Here is a 12894-nt window from a genome sequence, read left to right as displayed (position 1 = left end):
CCCGAGGCAGCCCACAGCATCCCCATGGAGAGTCATGAAACCAAACTTGGCTAGAAACTCGAGATACCCCATTCTGGATCCTCCCACCCATCTGCAACCTTTATTCCATCATATGACTAAGACGACTTCTTTCCAGTGATAAGGAAATAAAGCCTTTTGATTTTTCAGCTAGTGGGAGAGGTGGAGGTGGAGGGTGGACCTGGTCTTCTGTGCCTTTTGCTTTTCTTCTCTCTCACTCCCACAGGCTGGCTTCTAAATACCCCATTTAAATATTAACTCCTCCACACATACCCCCCAAAGTGGAGCAGGGGCACGAAAATGAAGAGAAACTGTACGTCAAGGCATTTTCCATTTCAGGGACAAATCAAAGGCTTTAAGAGCGTTGGGCGGTAAGTATATTTGGGGATTGTCTGTTTTCCCTGGGCCCTGTTAGTGGAGGGGGTGGTGCTGGTCCTATACAAAGTCAGGGCAATAAACCTAAGTATCCTTTTTTTTGCCACCCACCTTCCACAAAAAACCAAAAACAATAGAAGCAACTCAACAAATGACACTCGTGCCCCACTCCAGTTTCACGCTGGAAGACGAAACGTAACTTTAATAAAAGGAGCTGGGAAAATTCTGAAATTCCCCTTCTGGAACCTTGGACGGGATCTCCGCTTTTCCTTGGGCCACCAACAGACTTCCGAAGTGGCTCAGGACGCAGGAACGGCGTTCCTCCAGAGGCCAAGCCGTGGCAGGGACCACCTGCCGTGATGCCCTTCCGGAAGTCTTGCCTGCATCAAAGGTCCGTCTCTAAGGGTATCTGCTCACTGAATCCTCTTTGCTAATAATAACCCTGCCACCCGAGCTACTAAGCTGTGAGCACATTCCAGAGACTCGTCAGGATAGAGTGCTTCTTTGCCCCCAGAGCTCCTACTCAGAATTGCACTCATTTCGGATTTCAAGTTGAGTTTGGCCGACCCAAATCTTTTCTCCTTTAGAATAAAAACCAACCCGAACACCTCTCATGACCCCTGGCCACGTAATGCCCAGATTTCCTGCTCTTTCACTGAGTAACAGCCTCTCTCTCTGATCAGCCAAGGAGTGAGCACAGCTGGGGGAGGATCCGGCCAGGACAGAGCTGTCATTCCACCCACATTTCCTGAGCTTCTACGGGGTAGATTGAAACATGTTAGGTGTGTAAATAGGTCATGGGACTTGGATGTGGTGCTTTCCTGAGATAGTCCACACACTCGCAGACTTGCCAAGCACGAAAAACTACAGTCCCAGGGCAGGGGGAAGGCGAGGAGGTGTGCTCAGAGGCAACCTGAGAGGCTGGGATTAGGGTGGTGTTTAATCAGGAACTGAGACTAAAGGGCTTGTTAAGGAACCTTCGTGCAAAGAAGCAGCAGGATCTGGGAAGTGGGTGGAGCGTACAGGCGTCGGCGTCAGACCTGGGGTCCGAGTCCTGGTTCTGCCGAGTGACTTTGGGCAAGTGACAGATGCTCTCAGTCTCAGTTCTGTCCCTCTGTGAATGGGGACAATACTACCCACCTTCTGGGGCTGGTGATGAAAAGGAAAGAGTCCATATAAAGCTCTCAGCACGGTGCCTGGCACATTCCAACCAACCAGTAAGGACAACCGTTGTGAGCATCGTGCAATTATATAGCAATTCACTCTTCAAAATACGTTCACATATTAATAGCTCTTATGAGCCTCACAGATGAGAAGAACAAGGCCCCAAAGATGTACGCAATTTGGCTTGTTTGGGGGTGCAATGCAGGGCTCTCATCCCTTCAAGTGTAGTGTTTCCCCCGGATACGTTACACTGAAGAGTGTGGAGCATTGAGTCCAGTGCTTAGTAAGTGGAGGCCACTCAGTACGTGTGGACAGGCTCGCTACCTGGTACTTCTCTTTCGGGGGCCAGGAAAATGGTGGCTTCTGTGGCTCATCGCTTGCCTGGCCTTGGAGAAGGACATGGGAGGCATTAAGGGAAATTCCACGGGCCACAGCTGCATCCCACCTCGCTCCATCAGCCAGCTTCGCCACGGGAGCTTTCCCGGCGAGGTGTGAGGCATTACAAGCTTCAAACCCAGAGTCGGAGAAGCAGCGAGCTTCTGTAAATGAAAATGCTGGCATCCTCTCAGCGCCAGTCTCCCCCAACACCCTGGGGGGGAGCCGTGCGGTGAAGGAGGGGAAGCTTTGCAGAGGAATGATTGTGTCCCCAAAGCTTTTCTTGCGTTTCTATTTGGGAGCGGAGTTCTCGGGACATCTGTCACATTTGGTTCTGGCTGACTTAGTACTCTAAAAAATAACTCCCTCTTCACCTGACCACTGAGGGTGACAGCCAGGGGTCAGGACAGCCCTGTGGAGGGAGAGGTCTGCCCTCGCCGCCGATGAATCAGGTATGAGGCCAGCTTGAGCATCCGGACTAATCTGTCCTGAGCTGAGCTGCCGGCTGCCTACCATTTCCTCCCCTCCCGCCCTTATCTGGAGCCCCTGACAGCTGAGCCGCAAACCAACAGGGGAGCTGGGCGCCGGCCAACTGTCACCCTCGGCTTCCCCGCACGGGTCCGGTGGCTGATGAGAAAGAAGCCTGAGGCATCGCTGTGAGATAACCAAGGACACTTTTTTGCTCTTCTCACACCTTTGAAGTGGGAACCTCTTGAGGCCAATCAACAAGAATGTGGCTCCTGCCGCTGAGGGTCCCGGGCTTGTCGGAGCTGCTCAAGGCGGAGGGGCTGTGACGAGCTGGCTGGACTGATAACTTTAAAAGGGCATCTTCTGCTGGCTCCTCACTCAGCTGCTTTATCGCTGCAAGTGACAGAATGGGGAGGGTTCCGTCCCTCTTGTGCTCTCAGAGAGCCAAGGGGCTATAAAAAGAGGAGGCGCAGGGCAGCTGGGAGACGGAGACGGAGGGAGGCCGAGGGTGGGAAAGCAGAGAGGAGAGAGAAGAGGCAGCAAGCACCAGACCGCCCCTTGACCGACGCCAGCATGGGCTCCGCCACCATCGCCGCGAGCTTCCTCCTCTTTCTGGCGTTTCAGCTCCCAGGGCGAACCAGAGCGAACCCCGTGTATGGCTCTGTGTCCAACGCAGACCTGATGGATTTCAAGGTAGGGCCAGGAAAGGGGCACGGTCTGGGATGAGGGGGCTTTGTGACACTGTGCCAGGCAGTGAGACTTCTCCCTTTCCCTGTTTTCCTTTTGTAAAGAACTTGCTGGACCATTTGGAGGACAAGATGCCTTTAGAAGAAGAGGCTGTGCCCCAACAAGTACTAAGTGAGCAGCATGAGGAAGCTGGGGTCCCTCTCAGCCCCCTTTCTGAGGTGCCTCCCTGGACCGGGGAGGTCAACCCGGCCCAGAGAGATGGGGGTGCCCTTGGGCGGGGCCCCTGGGAATCCTCCGATAGATCTGCCCTCCTGAAGAGCAAGCTGAGGGCACTGCTCGCTGCCCCTCGGAGCCTGCGGAGGTCCAGCTGCTTCGGGGGAAGGATGGACAGGATTGGAGCCCAGAGCGGGCTGGGCTGCAACAGCTTCCGGGTAAGAGGAACTGGGGATGGAAATGGGGTGGGCGGGAAGGAAATGGTGGTTTTGTTGAGGTTCAAATCTTGTGAAAGAATACCACCAGGGGACACCTTCAACAGGAAAGGGAACAGCATAGACGCTTACTCCCTTTGAAATTTCTGTCCCAACTGGGTAGGTGCCCACGAGTCTCAGAACCATGATACCATCCTCAGCTACAGTCTGCTGAGAAAATGCTAAGAAGAAAAGAAGTTACTGCCAGGAGCACTGGGAACTTAACACGTTCATGGGGCCGAGTCACCTGCGTACTGCTGATTGGCAGTTCACGTCCCTCGAGGAATTGTCAGATCCCGAAGGATCTAAATTTACCAGGATTGACTTTACTAGCTTCTAATGGGCAATTTGTTTACCAGTTCATGGAACTCAGAGGGTCGTCAGGCTGGAGCAGGGGCTGGGGGGAAGGGAGCACGGTCCTATGAAGCTGACTTTTTCCAGTGGAGGCAGGTCACCAAGCCAAACATGTCTCTGCTCTCTTTGTAGTACCGAAGATAACGGCCAGGGAGGAAAAGGTGGGCCAGACCCTGGGCAGACTTCGAGAGACCCTCATCCCCTGGGATCTCTCACTCAACTTTGTCCCGTCTCGTTGCCATCAAGTTGAGCTGTGACGAGTGTCCTATTCAAGCATCAGCCTCCTGTCAACATTTCTCACATTTTATGCTAAATGTAGATAAAGTGGTTTAGTTGTGGCTTCTCCACCTCTCCCACCCTTGCGTTAAATTTTAATCACCTGTTACTGACATCGGTTTGAAAATGAATAAACTTCAGCACCACGGACAGAAGCTGAAGGCTTGGTGTGATTTCTTTCATTTCCTGGGGAAGGGAGTTCAGCCTGATAGTCCTTGGGATTTTACCTTTTGTCAAAGAGAATAATGCTCAGTTCTTTTCTTCTTCCTTTTTTTTTAAATAATTAATTAATTAATTTATTTATTTATTTATTTTTGGCTGTGTTGGGTCTTCGTTTCTGTGCGAGGGCCTTCTCTAGTTGCGGCAAGCGGAGGCCACTCTTCATCGCGGTGCGCGGGCCTCTCACTGTCGTGGCCTCTCTTGTTGCGGAGCACAGGCTCCAGACGCACAGGCTCAGTAGTTGTGGCTCACGGGCCTAGTCACTCCGCGGCATGTGGGATCTTCCCAGACCAGGGCTCGAACCTGTGTCCCCTGCATTGGCAGGCAGATTCTCAACCACTGCGCCACGAGGGAAGCCCACTTCCTTTTTAAAAAAAAATAATAAACTTATTTTGGGGAGCAGTTACAGGTTCACAGCAAAATTGAACAGGAAGTAGAGATTTCCCACATATCCCTGTCCGTCCCACATGCACATCCTCCTCCATTATCAACATCCCTGCCAGAGTGGGACATCTGTTACCATGGATGAACCTACAGTGACACATCATGATCACTTAACGTCCGTAGTTCACATCCAGTTCACTCTTGGTGGTGTCCATTCTATGGGTTTGGACAACTTCGACTTCCTTTCATTTCTCCCTCCGTGAGCACGTGTGTGTGTGTGTAAGGGGTAGGGTCTCAAACCACAGCTCTCAACTTGCTCTCACTCACACTGCAGCCTCACCATGGATCCTGAAAAAGCCCCTGGAGACCAAAAGGGCATTCATCTTTATATTCAGATTTGCTCACATTCAGGGTACTTATTTATTGAAAAGAAAACTTACAAACATCTGGGCTTTTTTTCTGGTTACATCGAACGTAGCTTGTACTCAATATGACACTTTTTGTACACTTAGTGTTTTTTGGTTACTGTTATTATTATTATTTTTTAGAGGCACATATGTAAAATGAGGGCACTAACTCTTCTCTGACACCTTTAGAGAGGTAGTGCGGCAGCTGAGTGAATTGCACTTTTAATCTGAAGAAGAGTGGGCAGGATATTTGGGTTTAAAAGCTGAGCAAAGTGAAGAAAGAAATGTTTGCTGTGCTGACAAACTTCAAGTTTATGTGCCTTTTGGGCACTAAATTAAAAAATTAGCCATTGGCTTTCCCAAATTCAGGTCCAAGGTGTTTGGACTTGTAGGTTTTACTGAGGGGGGAGCCACTGGAGAAGTTTCTTTGTATCTTTGTATCTGCTTCTGAAAAGGGTGCTGCCCAAAGCAGAAAATACCAGGCCCTGAGTTCACCTGCAACGTGAAGCAGTGCTCTGACCAATTTTCCCAGCCATTACCCCCTGACACCACGCTCTCCGAATCAGATTCTACGACACTCCTCCGACAACCCTCCACCTTCGCTTCCCCACGCCCTTATTCACGCTGTTCCTTCCACCTAGAATGCCCTTCATCCAGAGCCCTTGAGACCGTTTTGCTCATTTCTCAAGGCTCGTTGAGAATGTCACTTCTTCCCTGAAGCCTTCCCTGATACCACATGCCCAGGACAAATCAAGCTCTTCACTGGCAGCATGTTATAACTATCGTATAGCTATTATCATAGACCACAATTTGTCTTGGTATGCAACTGTGTCTGTGTCCCTGAACTGCAATGCCCCTGGAGGGTCAATGCCCCTTCAGCAGCCCCTGCAGCACGTGGCACATTGGGTGCTCTATAAATGTCGGTCAAATTGTCTTGGTCTGGTACAGAAATTGAGAAAAGAGGAAATAAATTAGCAACTTGTTCCTTGTAGAGGGAAGGGGAGGCCAGGAGTGAATTAATTGATGGTTAGAGAGGGAGGTGGGGAAAGAACACTGAGGTAACCACTTCTCATAAAGATGTTCCTTATGTGGACTCTGAACGCAGAGGGCGGAAAGCCAAGAACAGAGGACTCACAAGGATCAGGAGGGTGGAGAGCAAGGTAGAGGCATCTGTCCAAAGCCGGCTCCTGAGGTCCGGCACTGGGGGAGCGGGAGCTGCTGAGAGGAGTGGGGACCTGGGCTCACTGCCAAGGTGTCGCAGTGACACAGCGGATGCTCGCCAATGGAATTCACTGAACGTGCCAAATACCCAAACGCACAAGAGACGCCCCTGGAACTTAGAGGACCCTCGGGGATGGGGATGGGTGGAAGGGGGGATGGGTGGAGGGACCTGAGTCGACTGAGACCGTTTCTGCCACTGTGGGGTGGCAACTCGAGGCAGGACAACTGGAGACCAAGAAACTCACGTTTCCGGCAAAACAAAATGTGAGCAAAGAGCCATGGCAGGTGGCAGTGACGGAAGCTGGCTGCAAGGGCTAAACGTCCTCAGGCCCAGCACCAGGTCCATTTGTTCTGGTTGGACATCGGGGAAATCTGCCTGTGGGGCAACTTCCTAAACGCAACACCAACAGGAACCGAATGGCTTCTCCACCGACTGCTGCAGGAAGGAATGGCTGGAAGGACAGGTGGCTTTATAGGAGGAAAGGGCCTGTAAACAAGGCCCAATAGCGTCGATGTGAAGGGGGAACACCGGTGGTTTTTTCTAAGATCCTCAGGACTAAACTGGTTCTTATATTAATGTGGTAAGTGGCCCCCTGCAGATGAAGAGTCCTGCTGGGAGAGCTATAGAAAAAGACCTGAGACTATAAACCCCCTCCCCAGCTGTGCAATTTTGACACATTAGAGAGAGGGAGTGAAATGAAAACCAAGTATGTACCACTCTAAAGAAAGTGCACGGTGGAGACAAGAAGATGATGGAGATGAAGACATTTTATTCTGACATGTTACAGTTACAGTGAGAACTTCCAAGTTCCAAGAGTTCAAATAAAAATAGAATTTTACAAATTAAAATAAAAAAACAATTTATATACACAGTAGAATTAGCTAACATTACCGTATAAACAAACAGTGCAAACAGAAAGAAGGAAGCTGCTACTGTTGAAATGACCAAGGTCCACGAGCCCTGGGGCAATACTGCAGGCCTGGGAGGGCGCTGCTGGCCTTGCCAGAGGCTTTCTTGTCCCCCGAGGGCCGTGTCAGTGTGTGATTTTGCATCAGAAATGTCATATGGTCAGCTGGGTCAAGTATGCAAGTGTCCATTCCAGTCTGGAACTGTTAAACAAGGTCACAAGTAAATCGTCCCCCAGAGCACAAAGGTCCCCCAGTCGGGTGGGGACTCTTGGCCCCCTCCCCCATCACCTCAGCTGGGGAAACAGGAAACCATCTCTAGCCAACCCCGGCCCAGCCCCCGAGGGTTTCTGTTTATCCAGGTGCCACGTTCACGGGGAGGTGATCAGGCTGCTAACAGGCGGGATGCTGCAATGCGGATTTCTAACTAACAGAAATCAAAGGAGTCAGGCTTGCAGTTATTTTGTTACAAGTGGAGCCGTGCTTGTCTTTGGGCTTGTCTGGAAAGGGCAAGATGCCAGGAGAGGACAGGAAATAACGTGCCTTTCCAGAGGGGCTGGGTTTGGGTCCTCCTTGGCGGCCGTCCAGTCATTTCTGGGGGAGGGAGGCGTTTGCACTCTGCTGTCTATCTCTGGGCTACACTGAGGGGAACAAAATATCTGGTGACTTAAACACAACGTGATGTGCAGGAGGCATAAATTCCAACACCACTCACCCAGGGTGTCCTGGAGGCCAGCAGCCCGTGACCCCACCCTCTGGAGGCGGGGGATCCTCATGCAGGACCTCAGTCCTACCAGTTTCAGGCGAGGGAAGGCGAGGGAAGGCGAGGGAAGGCGAGGGAAGGCGAGGGAAGGCGAGGGAAGGCGAGGGAAGGCGAGGGAAGGCGAGGGAAGGCGAGGGAAGGAGAGGGAAGAGGAAAGCAGGTTCCTGGTACGGGCGGTCATGCCACCCGCCTGACTTGGGCATTGGTTTCCTTCTTAATAAAAGGAAGAAATAATGCGGTCAAGTTCCGAATGCTGCCTTAAAATAGTGGCAGCTGGTTGAACACAATCACATTTAGAAGGGCTTGCCCTTTTGGTCCTTGTGATTTCCCGAACTACTTACTGGGAGTTTCATCTGTGTTTCATAAGTCAAGTGCACCCAAGGAAGTTGAAAATTTTATAGGTTGAAGTAATCTTGGTCAAAGAGATTAAGAAAATAGGAGGAACGGAGGGGCCAGAGTCATTGGCAATGGTGCTGACGCAGCCCCCCGGCGTAGATGGAGTTGTTCCCTAGAGTGTGTGGCGCACAAGACCTGAGCCAGCAAAGCCGGGCGGACACCCCCCCCCACCCCCACCCCCAGGCTTAAAGGCGGCAAAAGAAGTCGGGAGGCTAGGGGAGAGAACGGCGTTGCTGAGGCCTGGCACTGACGTCCTCAGGCAAATTCCATGATTAAAAAAAACAAAAAACAACTAACGTAATGCAAATGAATGCCACCTTGACTCTCAGAGCGCATCTGCCACATGGTTGCACGACGGGCTAAGACGTTGCTAAACACGTAGAGAGCGCGCAAGAGGAAAGTAAGCGCAAATGCCTTTGGGTGGCTGTTCAGAGAGGACCAACCAGCCCAGAGGGAAACTAAGTCACTGAAAGAGAGAGGGAGGCTTCCTCCGCTTGATGTTAAAACCCCGGGGCACGTGCTGGCAGGAGGCACCTCCCTCTCCCCACTGTTAACCTCTCCTGAAGTTTCCACTGCTGAGCCGCTCGGTAGGCTGGGGATGGCCAGCAGGAGGCCAGTGAGAAGTGCTCGTGAAGGGCAGACACCCTCTTCCTCGAATAAACATCTGCTGTACTGTCACACTCCGGCTTTTTAAGCCACATCGTGTACCTGTGAGTGGACCTGGCTCAGGATTCACTCCTTTCCATCTTCTGAATAACTGCACCATTGCCCAGAGGCAAGTGAAGCAGTTTCATCTAGGGGTGCCCTGCTTTTAGTGGTGATGCCAAGATCCTCTGGGCTGGGGTTGCTTCACCAGGAAGATGCAGGTAAAACTTAAGGAAAGTTTAGTAATTCCATGGAGAAGAAAAGGATCAGGGTGAAAACGTGGCACTCGGAGACCATGGGTAATCTGGAAAATGGAGAGGAAGCCGAAATGCTCAAAACTAGGGCAGATATAAATCTAACCCTACTGTCAGAGTTATTGTTCAGGAACTAATTAGTGGGATTTGAATGCTTTGTGCTTCTCGGGTTCTAGGGAGATTCACAGCACAGGGGCAAGACCAGAGCACCAGCTCACACCCAGAAGCAGAACTTCCCTCAAAATGAACTGCTGAAGATGTCAACTTAAGAGTCCCAGTGAAGGCGGGCCTCCCTGAAACATGCGTAGTTTTCTCAGGGCCCGATTCCTCAATTTAGTAATTGACTGAATTCTGCAACTGGCATTCCACCCAGTGTTTGCCTCGGTCAAGGTCCCTCCCATGATGGTTTAAGGCAACAGCTGGGTTCCCTAGGAAAGGAGCAAAGAGGTGGCGGGGGACCTGCTCCGAGTGCCCCCCCGCCAGTGGGTGAGGCCTGACTTCCCCTCCGGTCCTGGTGCGAGCGGGGAGGAGGGGCTGGGGCCTGTGCCAGCACTGGATGGGGGAGCGCGGGGGGCAGGAAACGGGAAGACACTGGCGGAGAGCTCACACAAGTCCAGACTCTGATGGCTTGACACTACCCCCGGGAGCTCTGATGGCAAAGCGTTCGATGACTGTAGGCTTTCCAAGCGCGCGGGCGACTGGGCATCTTCCGTGCACGGGAACAGCCCTGGCCAGCCATGGTGGCGGAGCCCGAGCTGCAGCTCCCCGAGTGGACGGGCTGGCACGTGGTGGCGAGGCCGAGCCGGGCCGTCATAGGCTCTGGTAGTGCTGCCGCAGCCGTGCCTGCAGAAACTCGTGTGTCAGGTTGTGCCGTGTGATGACCCCAACGATCTAGGACGAAGCAAAAAAAGACCCAAGTCACCTGCAGAGTGAACCCCACTGGGACGAGAACATGAGGAACAGGAGTGGACAGAGCTTGCCCGGCCCGTCTCAATAAACGGCAGGGCCAGAATCAGGTCCTGGAAGGATCCGGACACTCATTTCAAAGGCCACCTAATTTCTAGATGGGAAGGAGATAAAGAGACAACTCGCGATCACAAGCTGGAGGCCAATGGCACAAATTTAGCTCCAAAAGGTTTTAGTTGGGCCGGCTAGAATCTGCACATGAATGTCTTTTTAAACAGGGCCCACGCTCTCTAGCTTCTCAGCCACCACACCCAGCCTGCTTCGTGTGCGTGTGCAAGACACAGAGCCCAGGGAAGGCTTCTGAGAGGCGGTGACCCCTGCTCCAGGCCAGAAATACCATCTTTCAGAACTACCTGAGTCACTGTGATATTGGGATTTATAATAACACATATTTGGACTTTGTCCTAGTTCCTGGCACAAAGCTCTTAAAACTCTTGGCATTTCCTAAGTGATGAGTAATAAGGGTGTCTTACTATTCATAACAAGCTCCTTTCAACCACCCCAGAGTTTATGTTCATGAAGTAACTTTTAGAAAGCCCTTAAGGATGGAGGCTGGTTTCCCAGGGAACCAAGTGTGTGACCAGAAGATTGGAACTTTCATTCCCATCCCCCCAGCCGTGGGAGGGGAGGGCTGGAGGTTGAATCAATCACCAACGGCCAATGATGTAATCAATCATGCCTGTGTCATGAAGCCTCTATTAAAATCCCTGAACTCCAGGGTTTGGAGAGTGTCCAGGCTGGTGAACACGTAAGGTGCTAGGTGGCGCCAGAGAGGACGCAGAGCTCGGCACCCCTTCCCCATCCCACATGCCTTGCCCAGTGTATCTCCTCCATCCGGCCGTTCCGGGGTTACTAAATTACTGTTTACTATAAAAGGATGTAAGTAACTGTCTTCCGGAGTTCTGTGAGCAGGGGGTCATGGGAACCTCCTATTTACAGCCAGTGAGTCAGGAGCGCAGGTGACAACCTGGACCTTCCGTTGAAAACTGAAGTGGGGGAAGGCGGGTGTGATGAACAGTCTTGTGGGGCTGAGCCCTCAACCCGAGGGACCCGATGCCGCCCCCGGCAGACAGCGCCAGGGCCGAGTTGAGTTTAGGACGCCCAGCTGGCACCCGGAGAACCAGAGAACTGCTTTGTGTGGGGAACACCCGGTCTCCGCCGCCAAGCCAGGGACAGACGCATGGCAGAGCCTGAGAGTCCAGAGAACCAGAGTCCTCCCTAAACGGGTAGTTCCCCCAGTCATCGCGGTGACTCACAGCTGCCACTGAGGCGGGTGTCCCACACGATCAACTGCGTTAGAACTGTCAGCGCGGCTGTGTTTCAAGGAACACGATTTGACTCCCTGCCACTAAACCCGCGTCAGGACACGCCGTGCTGTTGGAGGTCCTGCTGTGACCCTCACTTTGGAGAGGCGTCACTTCCTGGAGGGCAACGAGGTGACACCCACCGAAAGCCTCAAACAGGTGACCGTTATGGTGAAATTTAACTAGATATTGCACAACAGAGGACGACTGAGTAAGTGACCGGACTGCCACGCAACGGAAAGCTCTTGAGCTGTCAGAGTTATCCCGAGGAACACCTTCTGCTGTGGAAAGTCATTTCCTATAGGTTAATTGAAACATTAAGGTATTAAACAGGATAAATAGTGTTAACATCTTCACTAAACCTTGACATATAAAACCTCTATGTCTAGACACGGAGGAAAGAACAAGATATACTTTGCATTAACGTGGCTGCCTCTACAGGGGTAAGGGTTCGGCATCGCTTCTTCCCGCCTATATCTATATTTTCATATGTTTCTACAAACACCAATGTTCGTGGAATAAGAAAAACAATGGAGTTCTAAGAAAAAGAAAACAATGGAAAAATCTGTAGCAATAATCACTAGGTATTTTACCTTTCAAAACTCTCCAAGTATTTTGTCTGAAACTCCCTCATTTACTGCTACAAATTCCCATAACAGGTGGGGAACTGACCTCCTCCTCAAGGAGGCGCCGTCAGGTCAAAGGTGAAGAGGAAGGTTTCAGGACAGAGACAAGGCCCTAAGCGCTTCTGGGCCTCAGAAGGGAAGACCAGTGAGACGCTGGCGACATCTGCCGGCCACACAGGAGACGGCGTAGAAGAAACACCCCGGAGGCAAAGGGGAAGGTCCCCGAAGCTACCCCAGCCTCCCCCTCCACCCCTGGGCCCCTCACTCCCGGTGGGGAGCCGCAGAGCAGGTCGGGTCTGAGAAGCCTCCCTGCGGGATTCTGCTGCTCCTTCCTGGGTGAGAGGCCCCGCCGCCCCGGCAGCGCTGCCCTTAGAGGGTCCTTTCCAGAAGGTGCGGCCGCAGGCACACACGCCCTCACGCTCACCTCTCCCACCGCGTTCACCACGGGCAAGTGCCGCAGGCCCATCGTTCTGAACAGGTTGAAAACTTGGGAGACGTGGGTGTTGGGGGAAACAGTGAAGGGTGCGGGGTTCATGTACGGGGTGACGTCCTGCAGAGGAGACAACACAGGGGACCTGTGGCCTGTCCTGCCCGCCCAGGATCAGATGCCAACCGTGCA

General features: G+C 52.2%; 2 protein-coding genes across 7 annotated transcripts in view; one reads left to right on the top strand and one right to left on the bottom strand.

Annotated features, from left to right (window-relative positions):
* The first annotated feature begins 2547 nt into the window (after positions 1-2547).
* On the top strand, positions 2548-4341 carry NPPA (natriuretic peptide A). The gene is made up of 3 exons (XM_036867639.1): positions 2548-3093; positions 3192-3518; positions 4041-4341. The coding sequence occupies exons 1-3, from the start codon at positions 2974-2976 to the stop codon at positions 4050-4052; spliced, it is 459 nt and encodes a 152-aa protein (XP_036723534.1). The 5' UTR covers positions 2548-2973; the 3' UTR covers positions 4053-4341.
* Positions 4342-8218: 3877 nt separating this feature from the next.
* CLCN6 (chloride voltage-gated channel 6) overlaps positions 8219-12894 on the bottom strand; it is a 28525-nt gene continuing 23849 nt past the window's right edge. For 5 of the 6 annotated variants that reach the window (XM_036871753.1, XM_036871834.1, XM_036872021.1 and 2 more), the window contains 2 exons: positions 12700-12825; positions 8219-10270 (listed from right to left, as the gene is read on the bottom strand). In XM_036871753.1, coding sequence (XP_036727648.1) covers positions 10190-10270; positions 12700-12825 — 207 coding nt within the window. In that variant the 3' untranslated portion in view covers positions 8219-10189. Of the gene's footprint in view, positions 10271-12699; positions 12826-12894 lie in introns of those variants that run through there. The other variant, XR_005022197.1, reaches the window with a different exon arrangement.

This window comes from Balaenoptera musculus, chromosome 1 (genome assembly GCF_009873245.2).
Source record: "Balaenoptera musculus isolate JJ_BM4_2016_0621 chromosome 1, mBalMus1.pri.v3, whole genome shotgun sequence".
NCBI lineage: Eukaryota > Metazoa > Chordata > Mammalia > Artiodactyla > Balaenopteridae > Balaenoptera > Balaenoptera musculus.
Note: the sequence above shows the minus strand (reverse complement) of the source record. Positions and strands in the feature narration are given on the sequence as shown.

What these genes read in the sequence shown, in the direction of transcription:
- NPPA (XM_036867639.1), top strand. Translation starts at nt 2,974, where the DNA reads ATGGGCTCCGCCACCATCGCCGCGAGCTTCCTCCTCTTTCTGGCGTTT. An exon ending in CAGACCTGATGGATTTCAAG is followed by an intron (nt 3,094 to 3,191) that starts GTAGGGCCAGGA and finishes CCTTTTGTAAAG; the next exon opens with AACTTGCTGGACCATTTGGA.